Genomic DNA, 22,915 nt, shown 5'->3' with positions numbered 1-22,915 from the left:
ACTATTGAGCTAAGTCCGTACAGACATATTAGCTTGTTAAAATGATATGGGATAGTAAAAATGAGAGTAACTAAGATGATGAAACAAATCAATAACTACATTACATTAGAGTAAGGCAAGGCAAGGAAGCAGTTTGAGTTGCAGAAACAAGAAGACACAACTACTACACAAGACTAAGACTAGCAAGGCATTCATGCCAATTGCCAATGAGACTCCTCACCAAATGGCAAATGCAAATAGACAATGGGCTTTACCAAAGCTCAGACCTCCATTTCACTCCTAATTAAATTAATAATTCCCACATACACATAGTAGTAGTATATTATACAATTGCACTTGTCATATGCTTTGGAAACAACTTCAAACAAACAGACAAAAACACATTCCTCACATAAGTTGATCAAAACACCAAGGAACTCAGCAAGTGCAGAGGAGGAGGTTAGACCAAAGAGGCTCAACCCTGCAAAAACGAAAGCAACAATGATGCTTCTTGCCCAGATTACCCCCGCCATGCGCCACTGCCTTTGCCTTCTCTCCAACTTCTTCCTCTTCTGTACTCGATCTCTGCATCAGAGCTAGACAAACCAAAGTGATGTTTCCTGCCATGTCTGGAATTTCCCATCTTAGAGAAAATATCTTCATCATCGCTCACACCAGGACTTGCTCCAAATGCATTTCCATGATTCTTCTTTGAACAATTATCTGTGGTGGATAAGGCAGAAAGAAATGCTAGCAGTCAGGTGTTACCACTTATTTAATCGCATACAAAAGCACCAAGAAATAGTTGTTTTGGATAGCAGTCCCAACCCAATGCAATATATCTAAACAGAAAATGGAAAATATAAAATAGTCTAATACTAGCAGTCTTACTTGAAATAAAAAAACACACTGAGTAATCACAGAGAAGCTGTAGATTAGATATGCATTTAATCTTATGACACACAATTCAAGCGTGTCAGTTTTAAGACTGAAAATTCTGTAAACAATGAGTCAGCAAATGCACCTGTCTTGTTGCTGTCTGGAACATCAGCAGCATGGTTTGAGCCTGATTTACAATATTGTGGACTCAACATGTTTTTGTTGGCTTTCTCTGCTTTTGTCCTTTTATCTGCTGACACAATCTGTATATTTTCCTGTTCTTGAGACTTATCAGAGGTAAAGGGTGTCATACTAAATGAGTCATCTAAGACATCAGTAATCTCCACATACTGAGCTGTACTAACAATTTCATCAGCACTAAACCCAAAAGATGCTCTGTAAGCTTCAATCTCCTCAGCATCTTGCTTACAATTTTTGTTCTGCCAGTTCTGATGCCCATTTCCAGCATTTGAATGTGCATCAGACTCCTTAGAGACACTCAACCTGCCTCCAGACAGAGGAAACGAGTGATCATAAAATTGGGCAAATGTAGCTGGGCAGAAGAAATTTGAATCCTTGGAGGTGCCAGCTCTTTCCAATCCATAGAGACCACCTGAATCAGACTCTGGAGTCTTGAGCTCTTGTGAAGCAACAGAAGGATCATACTCCCTTTCATTAAGAGGTGATGGCAAGCAACCAGTGGTCCTTGAAGAAGGTGATCTGAAATTACTAGCAGGGCTCTCTGGATATAAAGAGTAGGCTGAATGAAGATCACTAGCAACAACAAAGTTTGTCTTGTCAGTGCCTTTAATACCCACAGATGAAGAAAGGAACCGAGCGTAAGGCACATCCGGGGAAGAGGGTGTAGTCAAATGTGCTAATTCTGGTGGAGGTGTGAAGGGAGCAGTAGATGGCTCAGTTGTGAAGGTAGAGAACACAGGAGGAGATACTAGTTGTGTCTCATGGGCATATGGACCTGTAGCATACATATTTGATGACGGACCTCCCGGGGAGTTGGCAGACAAGAAACAGCTTGGTGACTGAGCTGTTGATGGGAGTGCTGAAGTAGAAAAGGATGCAGGAGAAGAAGGTGGAGCCAAAAGTGATGGTGGAATTCCTGTAGTCTGATTATTCACACCCCCCACTTGTGGTCCATTAGGCTGATTTGTCAATGAATTGGCCTCTGGCATACGTGAAGCAGGTACAATTCGTTTTCCGCCTTTTTGTCTGCCAAAACAAGACAATCCACCCCAACATCCAACCCATCTTTTATGCTGTCAAAACATTAGAGCCATTAGCTGTCTGTAGGCAACTAAAAGAAATGCAGTATAAAATGGCCAGGTAAACCAATCAAGACTTCAGGCCAAATTAGAAAACAATACAACAAACCAGTCACATACATGTCATACATCAGAGTAATAATAGCACATTATGTCAGGATGTGTGCATAGATAAATTCATATTCCCTCGTTATATTAACTTGCACTATCATGCTAAATGTAAATATGATTATCCAAAGCAATACAAAATCAATTGCTTATGTACCACATTGATGTTATTGGCTCTATTTTAAATACACAACATGACAACAATGTGTTACCTTGTCCAAACAAATAGAAACAGTTGCCATTAGTTAATAATAACTTAATATTAATATATTTTCTTGAAATATTGGTTCTCCTTCGTACTTCTATTTCATTCTTTAACATGAGCACGTAAGGCACCATTTACAGCATAATCTCAACTCTCAATGAAAGAAAGACACATAATGCTAGTTAGGATTCTTTCTCAACAAGTTATTGTTCCCTATTGTTATGTCTAAAAACCATACATAGCAAGATGGAGAAAGAAAATTTACAAATGTTTTATGTTGGGAATCTATAACTTGCCAGTTTCATAAATCATTATTCCGCCCCATAAATTGAAGCTCAAATGAATAACTAAATAGAATGAGCATATATATATATATATATATATATATATATATATATATATATATATATATATAGCTATTAGCAACAAAATCCTCCTCAATTTTGTCTCTATATGTTTCACATTATAATCTCCCAGTTCTTATTTGAATCCCTAGAACTCAACCAATTAGCATAATTGTTCGTGATAGACTGAAATTCCTCAAGCCAAAAGCACATTTATGCCCAATCAAATGCCAATGGAGGAAGGAGACATTTTCTCTATGGACTATGGAAAGCCAGAGCAATCCTCTTTAGTAAAGGTGGCAAAGGGAAAATAACTTCATTCGACCGTTAAAAGCTATATCTATGGCCGGAATAGCAGAGCAGAAGCGAATGGCCAGTTCACCAAGGTCAGATCTGCGCCATGATCAAGCAGGAATAGAAAGAGAGAGAAAATGAAGCACCCAACAAGGCAACAGAAGAGGAATGGATCCAACACATTTAACGAAAAATTAAAGCAAAGCGAGAGCAGCATAATGTAGATCTGGAAATGATAAATACCCCGGAGGTACGAGGCGGCGGCGGCGGCGGCGGCTGTAGCGGCTGCGGTTGCTGGGGAGGAGGAAATCTATGCTGCTCCGAACCCATTTTCTACATCTAAACTGGGCGCAACACTTCCATCCACTCACATAAACACAGCTTATATGCAACTTAGCTTAGCTCTCTGGCTGTTCTTGCCTTCCAGCACACACAAACACGCACTATACTGTGTTTACCAGATGTTGACACTCCATAGATTTGGTCACACTTGCACAGAATCAAACATGGAGCATAATTATTGGTTTGTTTATAATCATAGATATGAACGGCTCTTGTATTCTGCCAAAAAGAAAGAGAAAGAGTGGAGAAAAAGGGCTTTTATCGAAGACCATGAAAGACAAAAGCAAGATTAAAGGAGCAAAAAGAAAAAGAACCCAAATTTGTTGTGACTTATGAAATAATATTTTGCCCACAAAGTATAATTCATACTTTAGTGTGGGGCTGCGGCTAACATCTTAATCAATTTTTTTTTAATAAAAGAATAATAATCACAATCATAATAAAGCACACACGTAGATGTATTTTCTTTTCAAATACCTTATTTGGTAGTATTCTACAAATCAAATAGCAAAATCACGGGAGTAGCATGAATTCGCGTAAATAACCATCACGTCAACATGTTACCAGGTCAGCAGGTCATTTTAAGTTGAATTGCATTATTTTACATGAGATCTAATTATAGTTCTTTTAGTTTTATGGCTAAATTACAATTTACTATGTAGTTGGATGACTTATTTGACCCTTATTCCAAGTAAAAAATAGTACCACAGATAATGCAAATATAGGATAGACTATGCAAGGAGATAAGCAATTAAGGTTATTTATTAATTATATTTCAGTGTTAAGGTCGGAAAATGACTAATTTTAGGAGTACAAGGAGGTTCCCGATCGAATTTAAAGCCTTTTCTTTTCTCCTCTAAAAGTCCTTATCTCTTCATAAGTTAAGGTTTATATAGGGGTGTATCCGACACATGCTGGATATTCTTCTATGGCAATCATGTCTACGTAGCAGACATGCATAGGAACATCATGTTAGTCATGTCATTTGGATGTAACACTTTGCACAATATTATTCATGCTTTGTACTCTGCCAGGTGTAGGCTCTAAATTCCCCAACCCTAACCGAGGTCGGTAACAAAGTCTTTCTCTGCTACGGAACTCGATTAGGGTCAATCAACTATTTCTATGTGGTTGAATCGTAGTCGGTTAAGATCATGAAGTTTTCTTCATCATTAGCCCCATACTCCTTAAGGGTCACGATATTCAACTCGATGGAGTACAACGTAGTGATCTGACCTGACCCGAACCCGACTCAGACACGTCACCAAGGATACGTGTCCAATGTAGGCTCCATTTAAGGTTTCACTCCAAAACTTTTCAATTCCTGACTTTCTATTCTTCTATAAATAGTCGAAATCTTGTAGGTCTTAGTTATTCATTATCAATAGAAATTTCTAGAGATTCCTGCACAAAATCGAGCGCAGTTGATATTTGACCAGGTACCTTTCTGCTCTAGTTTATATATCTACTTGTACTATTACTTTATGAAAATCATTATTATCTCATAACCCTGAATGCGCTCCTCTCCTTCTTTTCAAATAAGGAGAACAATGTCAAGTCCAGATAGCCAAACTGCTTCTATTCACGACTGTGAATGCCTTGAAGTCGACATCAGATCTTTTACACTTTTTCTCCAGAGACCATGTCTCTTTCTACCTCATATGCTTACCCAATGCTCGAGCCAACCCTACCCCTTGGTCATAAGGTGGAATCGGGCCGCGGATCGGATAGGTCGATCGAAACCAACCAAAATGTGGTAGTCGATCCAATTACTTCCTCACATTTGCTTGACCGACCACCCTCAACGATCCCAATCGAGGCGATTCTTTTGTTCATCTAATAGAGACCTTAGCCCATTCTCGACCCTTAGTAATAGTGGCTCATCCCTCTCCTTCTCTCAGCCCCCCAACCTTAACTAGTAGGCACCATCAGTATCTTAGTACAAGTGCGGTAGAAGGTTATTCGCCTTTATTAACAATCACCAACCATGAAACTCTTTTTGACTTACTAGGTGGTCGAGTAGCCTATAATACTAGGAAGGGATTGGGTAACATCATTGATAGACACCATGGGTAATGGATCGGGTTACACGTTGATTCATTGATAACTCCCATTCAATTTCCTTTATCTCCCTTTTTACAAGCTTTCCTTCATTATTATGAGGTTTTACCCGATCAGTTGGATCCAAACACCCATCACATAATAGCTTGTTTTCCCCAAATTTGTGTCTGCCACCAAATCTCTTGCATATTGTAACTTTTACGCTTTCTATTCAATGTGCGCGAACTATCCCCTAAATTCGGTGGTGGGTTTCTAGTTGCGCATGCTAAAGGGTCTACTTGTAGTATCCTTAGCTTGCTCAAGAATAATAAAGGGTGTAAACCCCTATTCGTCTTCATCCAACCCAACAAGGTTGATCCCTCTATATAATGCTTTGGTTAAACAACTACAATTGTCTACTTACGCTTACTTTATTACAATTGTCCTAGAGGATGCATTTGATGTTCCCCATACTAGATCAAGTGGGTAAAGCTCCCAACCAAAGATTACACTCGGTGGGAAAAAGAAGATGGATGAGGGTATTCCTACACGAATCCTACTAGTGCCTATTCCTCCAACTAGTTTTGGCGTTACCTGACCTATCACTCGAGCAGGTAGCAATTGACTGAACTGTGACAGGATCATGCAATTCTCAAAATATGACATTTTTAAAAGTTGGACGAAATTATGAAAAGACATTTGGGAAATGCGTTTTACCACATTTTCGGTCAAACATAAAATGCAAGTGATACTTGCGTTTCTCGAGAATCGCAAATTTCACTTGCGTTTCTCGAGAAACGCATATTTAAAAAAAAAAAAAAAAAAAAAAAGGTTTCCGGTTGGTCGTCGGCTTCTCCGGCGAAGGAGAAGGCCACTGGTTGCCTTCTCCATCGCCGGAGAAGTCGGCGACCAACGGAGACCAAAATTAATAAAAAAAAATGTGTTTCTTGAGAAACGCAAGTGGGATTTGCGATTCTCGAGAAACGCAAGTCTCACTTACATTTTATGTTTGACCGCAAATGTGGTAAAACGCATTTCCCAAATGTCTTTTTCATAATTTCGTCAAACTTTTAAAAATGTCATATTTTGGGAATTGCATGATGCTAGTGTCACATTTCAGTCAATTTTCCGCAAACACTCCTCTAAGTCTCAAGGCAAGGAAAAAACTAGCAATGTTGAAGTGGAACCTTGACCCGAACATCCAAAATCCCCATCCAGCAGCATCCTCATTATTGATGTTATTCTATCCGAGATTACACAACCGGTCGCCATGCTCAAAAGGTTGAGTGGGATGCTCTCTACCCGTGGTGTGTCAGCCAAACAAGTTGGTAAAAGAGCTTGTCGCGAAGTGCTATAGGTATATTTGTTATTCCTTTCTTCGCCTTTTTTCCTTTATTTATACTTATCAGTTCATATTACTTTCTAACTTGTTAGCAACATGGCAAACCTCTTTTGCTGGACAAAATGGGCAGAATAAGCCATGAAAAAAGAAATCAATTTGCTAAAGAGGGACATTATCAAGCGGGACATAGAGATCAAAGAACTCAAAGATTGGGTAGACCTTTTGCTAAGCTTGAGTCAGTCAATGCATTTTTTCAAGCACTACTTTCCAACCAAGCCGGTCGTGACATGGTCCGCAAATAAGGGCGATGGGTCTTTTATCTTAAATAAATGCAAGATGCAAGCAAACAACTATGTTAACTTTCACAAGGTTCTAGTAAGGATTACGAAGCCTTACTACATGCCCTATCGGAGGAAGTTCTCGATTCTAGCTAAGCCCCTTTTATTGACGACGGCTCCTCAACCCCTAAAGTTAGGGCTTTAGGCATTGGTGGGGATTCTTGGATGTATATTTTCGAGAGGAGTGGCTCCATTGTGCTAACCACCTTATATATTTGTTTTAGAGAATGTCTATTTTGTGATTGTATTTTAAGCTTGTGAATAAAATTATGTACTATTGCTACCTTAATTTCATTCGGTTATATTTTCATGTTCATATTCTAAAGTGCCAGGGCAGACATGGGCTTACATAAAATAATCGGAAGGCGGGCTGCTGACCTCAATCGATTAAAATATGAAATTCTGAAGACTTTATATTTTCAAGGAAGTTTCCCGATTTAATTCGATCTTCCTGGGCTTATATGAAATCATCATGGTTGCCCTCCACTTCACCCTTCCCCACCCTCTAATATATATATATATATATATATATATATATATATATATATATATATACACTTTTAGGTGAAAGCTGCAAACATGTACATAAATGCACATAATCTTCTATATGATGCACACAATCTACCATGGACTAGTTTGCGTGCATCCATATAGTAAATTGTGTGCATTCATGTTGTTCTCACGTTATTACCAAAGGGTTAGTTCGCACGCACGCACGCGCGTACACATACACTCTCTCTTTATATTTTGATATTTTGTCATATACATTTTTGAAAGGGCTTTATTCTAACTTTTTTTTTTACCTATAATATATATATATATATATATATATATATATATATATATATATATATATATATATATATATATATATATTTGTGCTTTATATCACATTTTGATATTTTGTCATGTACATTTTTGAAGGACTTTATTCTAAATTTTTTTTTTACCCTTAATATATTTGCTTTGTATCAAATTTTGATATTTAGTCAGACATTTTTTAATTCATTTGAATTTCGTCTGCACTCATAAAAATTCCTAGATCCACCCTTGTAGAGCCTACAACCACTATTGTAAAAATCGCGTCTAGCCTTTGGTCGGCCATCTAGAATTTCACCGTAATCGGTGTTCTAGGCGGCCTAGGCCACGGTGGACTAGGCGGCCGATTATCTATATTTCTGCTTTTTTTTTTATGGGTTATTTTGTTCAAAATGACGTCATTTTGAGCGAAATAACCTTAAATCGTTCAAATCGGTTGCAAACTCAAAAAATGTAAATAAAAAAATGTTTAAAAAATTGAAATCAACTACTCTAATATTAATACTTTGTAAGTTGTGACTTTGTGGAATTGTGTTTTGATTCTTTAAATCTTTATACAATTTACAATTCTAGATGTAAGTTAATATTTAATATTTTATTTTAACTATTAAAGTATTAAATAATTTATAATTATTAAATATTAAAAATTAAAAAAAAAACATTAAAAATATAAATAAATAAAAAATCGGCATCTAGGCGTTAGGTGTCAGAAGAACGCCTAGCAATTTTTGCAACCGCAACACATGAATGAGAATGTGTCCTCTTTAAAGTAACACAATGCAACACCCTAATTAGAGCATTCTTAGTGGGATATTTAGTTTGTGAAGTTAATATTTGCTACTTGCACTTTAAAAAGCAAAATATTCAAATGCATATACACACTACAGAGTACAGACCGTATCTACAAATTTGAAGAATTAAAAATTAAAAGAAAAAAAAAATCAACACTTTGAGACAATTGTTAAGGAAATTGCTAAATTGTTAATATTATAATCAATTTATGAATTATAAATTATAATTATAATTAATGTTTTATTCGATTGTTGTTAAATCATATTATTACTATGACTATTACTACTATTACTATTATTATTATATGACATTATAATAAAGGGAAAATGACACTTTTTACCCCTTAGTTATATATTTATAGCACTTTTTCCCCCTTAATTATTTAGGTAAGCATATTAGCCCCTCAATTATTCTAAAAGTGGTGCCTTTTTCCCCTAATATATTAAATTGACATTTATACCCTTAAAGTAAGCATTTTATTTATTTTATTACTCCAACAAATTATTGCGTATACGTAGGGATGACCACGGTTCGGTTTGAATTGAACCGGATACTAAAGCAATCGAATTAATAGTTTACGGTTAGAATTCAGATCTAGAACACATTATTTAAATGTCAATTTATTAAAATTATGTATCAAAAAAATTGAATCTTGAACCGTGAACCGGCGGTTCCGGATCTGATTCGTGATTTTGAACCGTCTTTATTTTAAAATTTTATTTTTTTATTTTAAAATAGTCTAAATTCAACAATAAATATATTTTATTTTTTCAGTTCGGAACATGAACTGTCCGTTCCGGTTTACGATTTTAATAAACTCTAAATATCGAATTCCGATTCTAAATTGTAATTGGAATATTTCGGTTTGGTTGCTATAGTGTTTGTTTAGTTTGAACCAAATTATGGTCATAATTTGTTGGAAAAAAATAAATTAAATATTTAGTTTAAGGGTAAATATGTCCATTTAACATTTCAGGGGGGAAAACAGCCACTTCAATAATTTAGGGGGAAAAAATGCTATAGGTATATAACTCAGGGGGAAAAAGTGTCATTTTCCCTATAATAAATGAAAAAAAAAAAAAACAAAAACAAAAACAATGTGTGAAAAGAGTGAACAATGTGGAAAGCATTAGGACAACCATTGTGTATACTCTTATCTTTACCACAACCATTACTTGACATTACAATAACTTACCACTATTAAAAAATAATAATTAAATTTCAAATAACTTCATATTTTATAAACTACAAAATAATTGAATTTCCACAAGTTTTCTAAATTTCCAACATAAAATGAAAACATAAAAATCTTTAGAAAATAGAAGAAGAAAAAAAAAATGATGTACCTAAATAGATATGGTACCTAATTTGCAGCCTAGTGTACAAAGACAAGCACCTAGTGGCCACATTGCAAGTTACATGATTTTACATGAGCTTTACATGTCAACTATCACTAAGAAGCCTCATCAGTCATCAACCCCTTCCCCATCTTTACTAGTAACAGCTTCATCTACTAGTAAATTGGATTCTGAATCATGCTCGTTGACGATAGGAATTCCACTACTGTCACTATCTGCGGTAGGGTGGTGTTTCTGTGTCTCATCGCCTTCTGGTTCTGCAACACTTTCAGATAATGATGGAGATGGAACATCAATACCCAGCCCTTTAGAAAGACAGACATATTTGAATACGAGTTGCTTGTAGTTACTCAACAGTTCTTCGACATCCCCGACGGTTAAGACACCAGCCTGAGAGTAGAAATAAGGGAAATTTCGAAAGAAGTCGTCTGCGTTGTCCTCCTTTGTAATCATAGCTGCCCCTTTATTTTCTAGATCTGAGATCGATGGAGTTTTATCAGTTGAAGGCTGATGATCCTTCACATACTGGTCCTCGTTTCTGGGTTTAGTTTCAGATGGCTCAATGGTAAACTCAGGCGGCAAACCAGAGGCTTGGCGGTTGTTTGTGTTCACCGCCTGTTTAGGTGCCACAGCTTCTCCAGCATTCTGGGTATTATGACTAATTATATCAACCGAGTCTGCTGAAAGGCCGTAAAGAACTGCTTGAGCAGATTGCATATTACTTTCAAATTCAGTTTCATCCATTGATAGTGCCTTTGCATCAATGTTCATGATGAAAGACTCTGCAGAGAGAAGGTTTGTGAAGAAGTAGGCTGCTTCTGAAACTAAGCGAGTTTGATGTCTAAACCGTTGTATGTATAATAAATTAGAATGCAGCTGGGGAGGGTTTGCCTGTGCAAGACAACACAAAGAGTCATTCAAAACATGGATACGAGAAGGATATTTACAAAAGAAAATAAAGACAATCCAATTCTCTTGTCAGCTATGCTGATTCTGGTACTTAATGAACAAAGGAGCCTTTAGGGGACAATTCTCAATTCAAAATTTCTTTTAGCTAAACTTCGAGTTCACTTTTGAGTTCTTATCTTTTATTTACATAATTGGTATTGATCTGGTGATTAGTATTTAAAAGATTTTGAGTTCTAATCTTTTTTTTTTTTTTAAAAATTAAATTTTTTTATTTAACTCAAAAATTATAAAAGAAAATTTTAGAATCACGGTATATAACCAATCTCCAAGTCAGAGCAGTTAAGTAGGTTACCTTTATAGTGACATATATAAGAACAGGGAGAAAATCATCGGCTCCTGGAGGATTTTCATTAGCTGAAATGGAGGCATTTATCAAAAGATTATTGATAACCTTGCAACAATTAAGGATGCAAAGAAGTTTATCCCTTGGTGCCTTGTACATGTTGATTTTCAGTAACTCCTTCTGAGCAAGCTGAGGAAAAGGTACAGAACTACAGAATAAGACTTCTCAGTACCAATGCTATTAAAACCAAACCATATACATTAAATTGTATTGTCCAATCATCAATTCACCCTACTACCCCAGTAATTAGTTAAACCACCTCTAAACAAATTTGAAAACTTATATTTAAGTTTATAAGTTAATAGAGTAACTAAGCCCCTAGTTGATTTGTCCCAGTGGGCCTGACACGGACAAACGAAAAAGGATCCATAGAATGACTTTTACCTGAAACCCATAAGCGTGGGTCATGGGTTCAACCTAGTATGTACCAAAGAAATCAAGCAATGCAGAGGAAAAATGGGACAGGTTGACGCTCTTCACAACCAACCATTTGACATGAAGGATTCTCAAAGAATGCCAAGCCAGTAGTCCATCCCAAGATCACTGAAGCAGTATATCAATATCTTTTAACAAATAAGAACAATCCACAGCACAGGCATCCTAGAGGCTTAATCCAATGACAGGTCAAGAAGAACTCGGCCACATGGCTCAAGGCATCCCCTGTCCCTTTGAGTGAGCTGCTATGGGAATGCTTGACAAGTAGGGAAGCTCAAGAGAGAGTGAGAGACACCCATAGTTGACAAGGTTAACATTTAGACTACACTCAAAACATCAACAATAGATGAAGCGCAGCCTAGAAGGCCTGTGCTTGGCCAAGCAACCCCAGAATGAGAAAATAATCAGCTAGTCCGCTGGTATGGGATGTACAAGAAAGATGGTCATTGCTCATCTATGACCCCCATCCAAAGAACTAATGAGCCAATAACAAGTTAAGAAGTGAAAAGAGCCACTTGAACTCTCAAGCAATTGCTAGACCTTGGTTAGCTAGCAATGCTCAACTGAGAGCAATGTAAATCTAGAGATGAGCGATCACCAAAGGACATTTCAAGCAAAGTGGTACTTGGCCTTACAAGCAAACATCTAGCCAATGTTTTACCCCTAGGAAATGGGTTTGACATTTGACCAGGTTGAATGCTAGGCTCAAGACTCTAATTCTATACATTTAGGGCTGATCCATATCCAAACCTCATGTACTCGGGACCAAGCATGGCAACAGTACATCAAAAGATTCACAAATCTATCAAGCAAAAACCCATCTGTGTAACCAAGGACTTAGGGCCACCGACCACATGTGGCCAAGGGCTGAGCATCACCTATGGCACACTCTGCCAGCGGTGAGACAGGCAGACATTTACTAGACACTCAGCCAATGGCCAAGCACAACCTATGATAGAGGGGATGAAGTCTTCGTTAATCCCCCAGGTCATCCACAATGCCAACTCTCTCCAATGGCCAAGCACATGCCTCGCTACAATCCTCTCTGAAAAACCCCTCCACCACTTAGCACCCCATCCCTTGAAGGAGTCCTTAGCATGGGGATCTCACAACTCTCACCTAAGGATTGGTCTCACTACTCTCTTGAAGGGGCTTAGCACTCAATCTCCCCCTTCCGAGGAGCACCAAGCACATTGGACATTAATAACTTAATCCATTGCAAACCAGTCCAGCCCTTTAAAACTTGGCTCCCATTGTATGAGATCTCATTCCTGGCTTCCCACTCTCTAATGAAGACTGGTGTCTTACCTAATAGCCTGCAATTTTCCCCTGTTGATTTTCTATACCATGAAAATATGTCCATTAAGGGTATCACAGATCTACCATCCCCCTTATATGAAATAAAAAGGAATACAAATGAAGAGTAAGCAAAGGAAAACAAAAACAAACAAACAAACAAACAAAAACAAAAACAAAAACAAAAACAAAAATCAAAACAAAAAAAAAAAAAAGAAAAAAAAAAAACAAAACAAAACAAAAAAAGTAGATAAAAAGATAAGGCCAACACTTCAAACAGAACCATGACCCATAGATAGCAGCATAAAAAATATAATACCAGCACATCAAACAAACCATAGCATCACACATGCACACACCAAAGGACATTTCACACTGTAAGATAACACCATGAAAAGTTCAAACTAAAAATGTATTTTATTGTGGGTGTGTTTGGTTGGTGGGTTTTGCCCATAGGAATGGGTATGAAAGTGATTGTTGTTGTTTGGTTGATAGGATTTTAGAACACTACTATGGGTTTCGAATACCCCATCAATTGAAAAACCCATACCCAAATAAAATAAGGGTTGCATTCCCTTATTCATTCTCAAGCACTACTATTAGTAGCCATTCCAATTCCACCCTACTACCAAACATGTTAAATACTTTCACCAAAACCCATTACCATTACTAAGTATTTGATACCCATTCCGATTCCGATTCCTATGTGCGAACCAAACACACCCTGTGAATAACAAAGTTAAGGGAAAATAGCTTGGGATAACCATAATATTGCATGCACATAACATTCATGTGATATTACAGCATGCAGAATCAGTTCTATAAGAAATTAACTTACTCACCAGCCATGATGTTTCATTTTGAAAGACAGGCTTAATATCCAAATTCTCCGGCCTGACAAACTGTTGAATCAAAGCAATCTTCTCATAAAGTTGGTCATCAACTTTTACATCTTCAGGATGTGAAGCAAAAACATGGGAAAACAGCTTTGTCATGACATATTTCTCCAGTCCCTGTGTTTCAAAAGAGCGTAAATATCATAACACAAAAGTAAATTGTTTATGAAATGATGATGGTGACTTTCGTTTAACCGAATACACTAGGCAAGAATAAAAAAGAGTTAACAGAAAAATAATAGGAGGGGGGCATTTCCAATGTATTTTGAGGATTAATTTGGAGTGGAAGAAACACACATTTTCTGGGGCTCCCACCCCTGTGCATATGTTAAAATACACTTGCTAGAGAGTACTTCTGTTTTGGTGTAAAGGGGAGAATAGTACTGGTATAGAAGAGAATTTGGATTTCCAAAGTTTAGGCAAAGTTGATTTTTTGTGTAGTTTTGTTTTAACACACCTGCTTGACATTCCCCTTGTAAATAAATTAATTTTATTTCTCAAAATAAAAAATAATTTTTTTTAAAAAAAAAAGGGAAATAAAGACAGAAAGAACATTTCAGAAAAGAAGATATAATTCTATTATCATATTGCCAGACAAAGGCTCTAAGTCGCATCTCAACATTTATTATTCTCAGGCATCTTACTAATGAATAGAGGAAAGAAACTCTTTATAAATACCATGGATGTGACAAACAAATGAAATAGCATCATAGAACTGAGAGATATACAACTTGTGGTTGAGATCAGTGAAAAATATAATCTTTAGGGGCAATGAAAAATTGGGAGATGCCTGCCACCTTGCCTTCCCAAGACTTTATTTCTTCAATTAAATGCTCCATATTTAGCCAGCATAGGCAGATACAACAAACAATAAAGTCTGAAGGACTAATGATTACCTATAATGTTTTTCCCCTTCTTGGACCCTTTTGCCTTTTGGAGGTGGTCTGGTATGTATGCTAATTCTAAGAAAACGAAACCTCAATTCCAATCAAGTGAAGCTTTAAAGCTTTTCCTATTGAATTTCTCACTGCTATTTCCAGCCACTTGTATGTGTCTTAATCACTCTAGGTAGTACTTATTAGCACTACTTACATCAACTGAATCATCTGAGTTTGAGTCTAGGGAATCTGGTAAAGCATTTCTTCTCAAGCTTTTTTCATCATTCAAATTGAGATAAGATATAGCCCATGCATTTGTTATAAGCTAATTCATTATCTGTGTATTTGTTATAAGGAAAATTCCCTACATGAATAGTGTCATTCACATACTAGACCAGTGCCAGTCACACATAGGAAATTTTCCCTACACATGCAATACATGATGCTACCATGTACGATCAGTACCTTAGAGTTTTCCATGTAACATGAAATATATACAATGAACAAAAAATTTGCATTTATTTAATTTTTTCTCATTGCTCTTTTATCAAGTAAAAGTCGCCAATTAATTATTTTGTTGACAACAATTTTTTTGGCAATTAACTAGATATTCATCTTTCTAATTAACTGGATATTCCCAAATTTGAGGACACAAACCAGGAACACGAATTAAAAAACCAATATTAATCTTTTTAATTTTAGAACTAATCCTTTGAACTGGCAAATGTACGCCTTAAAAGTGTAAATATATAGTAAAAGCACACAATAAATTATTAATTGATTAAGTAGTAAAAGTGTAAAACTAAAACATATACCTCTAATTTGGAGATCTTTTGAGTTAAAATTGAATATTTGATGATGTTAATTAGTGAAATTTTGACAAAGGAAATAAGCCAATAAAAAATGGTGGATTTGGGATTTAAATGTTTTGGACTCGTATAAACTTTGAAGAACTCCTTATTAAGTCAAACAGTGCAACTATCCAAGTTAAGAAATGTAACAAAACCTTATAACTGCTGCAGGAGATCATGAACCTTCAATTTTGGTTTGTGGCCAAAAACAATAACATTTGAAACACAATCTATGCAGTGGTAAAGGAGTTAAAAGAATGGAAAGGATATACTCACGTCACCCACACAAGTAAAAAGAATAGAAAGAATGTACTCACTTCACCCGCACTCTCTAACACCTCCTCAGAACAACCAGCACACAGTGAATGAGCTCCCACACAAGTAAAAAGAATAGAAAGAATGTACTCACTTCACCCGCACTCTCTAACTCCTCCTCAGAACAACCAGCCCACAGTGAATGAGCTCGAAAAGCAGCTTCCATGTTGCCAAGGAACTCCTGCACAGCTTTACTATCCCTTTCTGGATCAGGAGCATTGTTTGAAAATGATACTATGAAACTGCAAAAGTTCCAACCAATTTACTTATCCACCACTCAACAAGGGTCAATGTATGATAAACTACATATATGCATATCTATAAGGGCACACAGACTAATATATGTTCACGCAAATGTATACCTTAAAGAAAAGGAAAATCCCTATAACAGATGAAAACTAGTCTAGAAACTTCTCTGGCCAGAGAAATAGTCTGGCTTTAATGGACAAGGAGTCTTTTCAAAACACATACCACAAAAGAAAAGGAAAGATTAGTGGCTTAATGCCATCTTATTTATCTGGTCATAAGAATTTGATAATCCTCAATACTATGCATCTTTTTTTGTGTTAGATTCAAGTATTCAACAAGTTACATACATCAAGATAGGTTAATGATAGTCCCTGCCTGTATCTCTGACCATCAGAAAGTGATGAACTACAAATAATCCTCAATAAGTTATTATGTGTTTTCTCATTACTTGGATAGTTGTGTCAGACTCAGAGAATACGGAAAAGTACATATCTTTCATTAAATTGAAACTGCCAGCATGATTCTCACTAATATTTATCAAAAATTCTAAGAAATATCCATCCCCTCTGAAGCTTTATTCATTCCCTCTTGTTAATAATGTTCATAAATTAATTTAAGGGAACACTACGGTATGCCTGATTCATAGTGCATCAATTGGCATCCAGTGTTACATATGAAGAGTCCTTTCCATCGCCAACAATGCTAGTAAAATAGTCTAGCTCCTTAAGGGCAGCATGAAATAAATCTTTAGACTAAAATGTTAATAAGCGTCACTGTGAATTGTTCTTTCCCCCAGAATGCATGAGAGCCATCGTCTAAAATTAGTCTACCATATTTAACACTTGCCATAAAAGTGACATAAAACACAACTGAAGGAACCTGTATCCGAAACATCGTAGTACCTTTTGATGGCTTTGACAAAATCGGCAGCGGAAGGCTGGCGCATGCGCTCGAGGAAGTCGTGCCAAGTCAGAGGCGCCGTCGACGATCCAAATACGTCGGCGTTCTCCATTGCTAGTCGGAGTCCGACCAGATCGACGGCTAAGATTCCGTCGATGCTACAGTCTCAGGAGAGAGAAATAGTGAAATGAACGAGGCCAGACATTGAAGGCATCCTGCGGAGTCCTTTTACAAATAAACTATAGTTTTTTCTGAAAACAAACTATAGTTAATTACTTAATTTACCTAAAATAATTCATAATTATGCCATTGGAAATTAAAAAAAAAAAAAAAAAAAACCACAATGGAGAATCTATTAGCTAAAGCAATGGAAATTATTATCCAGTCAATTCTCTCTTCCTGAGAACTAGAGCTTTCTCTCGTACCCCCCTGAGATCTAGGGTTCTGTCGGTTTTCTTGCGTATGATCGGGCGATCATCGGCAATTTGGCTATGGATGTGCGTGAAATCATTGCATCTATTGCGGAGATACGTCTGGAAGATGAAGAACAGGGTGTGCGTTTTGACGACGAGGGATATGGTATCGCGATGCAACTGCCGGAACGTCGCACATGGACGTTGGTTGGCCGGTTCCTTACGGACCGAAACATGAAAGTGGAGATGATGAAGCGAGTCATGGCCTCGGCATGGCGGCCACTCATGGGAATTGAGATAACGGACGTTACCCCGAACTTATATCTCTTTACATTCTTTGATGAGGCAGACATGCGCCGGGTGTTGGAGGAGGGTCCTTGGGCGTTTGAGAACGCGACGTTTCTTTGCCAGGTTTTGAATGACGGGGAAGATCCGACGCAAGTAGTGTTGAACACTGTGGACTTCTGGCTGCAGGTTTATGATATTCCATTGGGATACCAGACTGTAAAGGTGCTTGAGCGGATTGGGGATTTCGCGGGGGTGTTTTTACGTTATGATGAACGTAATTTTGAGAGACCGTGGACCTCGTTCTACCGGGTACGTATAACACATGATGTATCTGTCCCTTTGAAACGTCGTATGAAGATGATCATGCGGGATGGGACGTGGGTCTGGATAAATTTCAAGTACGAGCGTTTGCATATGTTCTGCTTTTTTTGTGGTGTAATGGGGCATACTGATAAATTCGGTTTAGCTGCTCGTCGTTCGTTATTGACACCGGATCAATATCTGTTTGGTGCGGCTATGAGAGCGGGTGGTAATAATCCGGCCAAGATATTGGGTGATAAGTGGTTTAAGATAGGGCAGGAGAGAAGGAAAGAAATCGGGTTTGGTGTTGGTGGCTACGGACACAATGTTGCGGCAGCAGGTAGGCCGGCTATATCCGAAACAAGGGGTCGGGTGGCGGTGGGTAGAGCTGCAGGGGAGGGTGGTGACGGTCAGTTGGGGTTGGCGAGGGAGAATGGGGTAGTTGGGGAGGAAGAGGGAGTAAGGGTGGATCCAAAGAGACGTAGAATGGATGGGGAGATTGGTGGTGGAGTGGAAGTAGGGGTGGACATTGAGCCGGAAAGCTTATGTTTGGCGGATTCTGAGAATGGGGGTGGTAGGGGGTACCGGGTGAGGGAGGGAGTGGTGATGGAGGAGGATATAGCAATGACAGATGTTCAAAAAAACTTGCAGATGGCGGGTGCTGCGGTGTAGACCCGCCCGACCCAATGAATACTTTGAGCTGGAACTGCCGTGGCTTGGGTAATCCACGGACAGTTCGGGAAATTGAGGACATAGTGTCCCGCAAGAAATCCGATTTTGTATTTCTGATGGAAACTTAGGTTAACCGAGATCATGCAGAGCGACTTCGGATTAAGCTTGGTTTCGAAGGCCTTTTTAATGTGGATAACACTGGATTGAGTGGAGGACTGGCATTGTTATGGAGAACGAATGATACTGCAAGAATAATTGGTTATTCTAATAATCACATAGATGTTGAGGTGAGTTTGCCAGGTTTTGATAAGTGGAGGATGACTGGTTTCTATGGCTTCCCGAAGCGTCCGCAGAGAAGGGAGTCGTGGGACCTTATTCGGTCATTGGCAAGTAGATCGGATCTGCCATGGGTAATCATTGGAGATTTTAATGATCTTTTATATCAGTATGAGAAACGAGGAAGAAATCTCCATCCAGACAGCTTGCTACGGGGTTTTGGAGAAACTATTGAGGAGTGTGGTTTGACACAATTACCAATGTCTGGATATCCCTATACTTGGGAGAAGGGAAAAGGCACGCCAAACTGGATAGAGGAACGATTGGATAAGGTTTTGGCTACTCAAACCTGGAGAGAGTTGGTAGCTGATGCAAATGTGCAGAATATATTAACCCGGAAATCAGATCATTCTTTCCTTTTCCTTGGGATTCTCAATCTTCGGGGAAGGAAGGGTGTTCTGAGAAGGGGTTTTCGTTTTGAGATGGCATGGCTACATGATAAGGGGTGTAGGGAAGTGGTGGAAAGTCCTGGGGCGAAGAAAGAAGTAGGGGGTTGCAGGAGTGTGTCACTCTATGTGGTGATCGGTTAACACGCTGGGGTGGAGACCGATTCCATAAATTTGGTGAGAAAATATTGAACTTGCGTAAGGAACAGTTGCGCCTCAGGGGGTGTACGGATCCGGTATCCCTAGCCGAGTTTCGGAGACTAGATGAATGTTTGGCTCGTATTGAATTACAGGAGGATACGTACTGGAGACAGAGGGCCAAACAACATTGGCTCAAGGATGCAGATGCAAACACCAGGTTTTACCACAGGTATGCTTCTCATCGAAAGAAAAAGAATGCTATTACTAAAGTTATGAATAATGATGGGGATTGGATTGAGGGGGATGCCATGAGGAATGTAATCTTGGATTATTATCGTGGTATTTTTAACTCGAGTTCTCCTACTGTTAATGATGATTTCTTTGGGAGTATACAATCACGTGTAACAGGCACACAGAATGAGAGTTTATTGCGCCCATTTGAAGAGAGTGAGGTTAAATCTGCATTGTTTTCAATGTATCCTGATAAAGCACCAGGCCCGGATGGTATGAACCCTGGGTTTTATCAGCACTTTTGGGATGTAGTGGGTACTGATGTTTCTTCTTATATTTTGAATTGTCTGAATACTTGCTCAATGCCTGATAAATTGAATGAAACAAACATTATTTTGATCCCCAAAAAGAAAACCCCGGAAATGGTTTCTGATTATAGGCCAATTGCTTTGAGTAATGTCGTTTACAGAGTTATGGCGAAGATGATTACAGCCAGGATGAAACCACTAATGGAGAATATTATATCTGAGTCCCAGAGTGCATTTATATCTGGAAGGCTAATTACAGATAATATCTTGATAGCTGCGGAAGTTGGCCATTATTTGAACAGGAAGCAATGTGGACTAACAGGTTGGGGGGCTTTAAAGCTGGATATGGCTAAGGCTTACGACCATATGGAATGGTCTTTTTTGCAAAGGATGCTAAGGGCACTGGGATTTGATGAAAGATGGATAGAGTTATTAATGATGTGTGTAACCACTGTGTCTTACAGTGTACTGGTAAATGGTTCAAGGACTGATCAAATAATCCCGACTCGTGGTTTAAGGCAAGGTGATCCCCTGTCACCTTATTTGTTCATTATTTGTGCTGAAGGGCTTTCAATATTATTAAAACAGGCACAGGCAAAGGGAGAGATACATGGCTATAGAGTGACTAGAGGAACTCCCTCCATTACCAACTTATTCTTTGCTGATGATAGTCTGCTTTTTTTCAAAGCAAATATTCAAGAGGCGGGTGTGGTTAAACGTTGTTTGTCGGAATATGAAAAGATGTCTGGCCAGGCAGTTAACTATCACAAATCGAATATTTATTATAGTAAAAATACACGAGGTGAAATAAGGGATGAGATTGCCGATATATTGGGAGTTGTGCAGGCGCAGAATTTTGAAAAGTATTTGGGGCTTCCATCATTTGTGGGCAGGAATAGAAAAGTGGCGTTCTCTTATATTGAAGATAAGATAAGGCAGAGGATTAACTCGTGGAATAAGAAATTTTTGTCACAGGCAGGAAAAGAAGTTTTATTGAAAAGTGTGGCTCAATCTATGCCTACCTTTTCGATGAGCGTTTTTCTACTCCCTACGACTCTGTGCACTGCCATTGAGCGAACCATGAATCAATATTGGTGGAGATCGAGAGATGACCAGGGTATTCATTGGAAAGCTTGGGATAAACTATGTATCCCAAAAGAATATGGAGGATTGGGATTCAAAGAGTTGTGAGCCTTTAACCTTGCAATGTTGGGCAAGCAAGCGGGGCGCTTTCTGACACAGCCACAATCATTGGTTTCAAGAGTTTATAAAGCCAGGTACTATCCCACTAATTCTTCCTATGAAGCATGCTTGGGAAATAACCCAAGTTTTTGTTGGCGAAGTATTATGGCGGCACAAGATTTGATTTGTGGAAGGGTTAGGCGCATGATTGGGGATGGCAAACCAACTTTGATTTGGGACCATCCATGGTTGCAAGATGTGAGTCAGCCGAAAATATTAACAGAAAAACCACCCCAATTGGCACAGGCAAAGGTGATGGGACTGATGGATCAACAGACAGGAACCTGGGATCAGGATATTCTAACTGATATTTTTGACCCTGAGGATGTAGAGCGAATTTTAAAAATACCTGTGTCACCAGATTATGAGGATTTGTGGTATTGGTATGGGGACCCAAAAGGAGAATATTCGGTTAAAAGTGGCTATAGAACAATAGTAGGTAACTACACCCAAGCGGTTGGGACCTTTGATAAATGGAAAATATTATGGAAGCTTAAAGCCCCCCAAAGTGGAAAACATTTTTGTGGAGAGCACTAAATGATATTTTGCCCACTACAAAGAACCTACTTATAAAGAGAGTTGATATTGATCCAACATGTGCCATGTGTGGGATTGGGCATGAAGATATTGTGCATTCTTTGATCACATGTGATTATTCAACAAACATTTGGGCACAATCCTACCTTCCAATCCCCAATAGTGTCACAAATATTCTCAGTCATTGGTTTAATGATTTGATGAATATTTTAGATAATGATGGAATTATTTATGCAGTGGCACTCTTATATTATATTTGGCGTGCAAGGAATGGGGCTGTATGGGATGCGACCTTGCCCAGACCTCGGAAGATAATTGCAATGGCATCATCAGCTGTGAACGCTTGGAAAGTAGCCCATCCCGGTCTGCGTCCGCCGGCCACCTCCGCGGCATCAAGCAATACTATTGGTGTGCCGACTACACCACAGCTGCCAACGCCGAACATGGTACACCAAGCCACGCAAAACATGAGGGATCAATGTTACTTCGATGCGGCGTACGACGCACAAACAAACAAAGCAGCGGTGGGAGCCATTATTCTAAATTGGCAAGGACATTATGTTTCGGCTATGACTGCCCCTATGATAGACTGTTTTTCGCCCCTAATGGCGGAGGCCTTTGCATGCAAGGAAGTTTTGTCGTGGCTAAGAAGTCGCGAAATAAAGTCTATCGAGCTCTTCACGGATTGTTTGGTGCTTCAACAATATTTATCATCTATGACACACTCGTCAAGATCGTACTTGGGTTATGCCATTGATAGTTGCAGGACTAGTATATTATCTTTTGATTGTTGTTTACTTCATTATGTT

The 22,915-nt window shown here is 38.3% G+C and overlaps 3 protein-coding genes across 3 annotated transcripts; 1 reads left to right on the top strand and 2 right to left on the bottom strand.

Moving 5' to 3' along the window:
• Positions 1-81: 81 nt before the first annotated feature.
• Positions 82-3,719, bottom strand: LOC109182219 (uncharacterized protein At1g76660-like). The gene is made up of 3 exons (XM_019332326.1): positions 3,333-3,719; positions 1,004-2,132; positions 82-702 (listed from the first exon to the last, which is right to left on the bottom strand). Exons 1-3 carry the CDS (start codon positions 3,417-3,419, stop codon positions 500-502), a joined length of 1,419 nt encoding a protein of 472 aa, XP_019187871.1. The 5' UTR covers positions 3,420-3,719; the 3' UTR covers positions 82-499.
• A 6,257-nt stretch (positions 3,720-9,976) lies between these two features.
• On the bottom strand, positions 9,977-17,477 carry LOC109181812 (vacuolar protein sorting-associated protein 9A-like). The gene is made up of 5 exons (XM_019331730.1): positions 17,255-17,477; positions 16,198-16,345; positions 14,006-14,176; positions 11,382-11,561; positions 9,977-11,011 (listed from the first exon to the last, which is right to left on the bottom strand). The coding sequence occupies exons 1-5, from the start codon at positions 17,362-17,364 to the stop codon at positions 10,229-10,231; spliced, it is 1,392 nt and encodes a 463-aa protein (XP_019187275.1). The 5' UTR covers positions 17,365-17,477; the 3' UTR covers positions 9,977-10,228.
• A 266-nt stretch (positions 17,478-17,743) lies between these two features.
• On the top strand, positions 17,744-21,518 carry LOC109181223. Its single transcript, XM_019330974.1, has 3 exons — positions 17,744-18,919; positions 19,054-19,746; positions 19,851-21,518. The coding sequence occupies exons 1-3, from the start codon at positions 17,744-17,746 to the stop codon at positions 21,516-21,518; spliced, it is 3,537 nt and encodes a 1,178-aa protein (XP_019186519.1).
• Positions 21,519-22,915: the final 1,397 nt, after the last annotated feature.

The sequence above is a fragment of the Ipomoea nil genome, unplaced genomic scaffold, assembly GCF_001879475.1.
Source record: "Ipomoea nil cultivar Tokyo-kokei standard unplaced genomic scaffold, Asagao_1.1 scaffold1043, whole genome shotgun sequence".
In the NCBI taxonomy this organism is placed as follows: domain Eukaryota; kingdom Viridiplantae; phylum Streptophyta; class Magnoliopsida; order Solanales; family Convolvulaceae; genus Ipomoea; species Ipomoea nil.
This window is presented reverse-complemented; position numbering and strand designations above follow the sequence as displayed.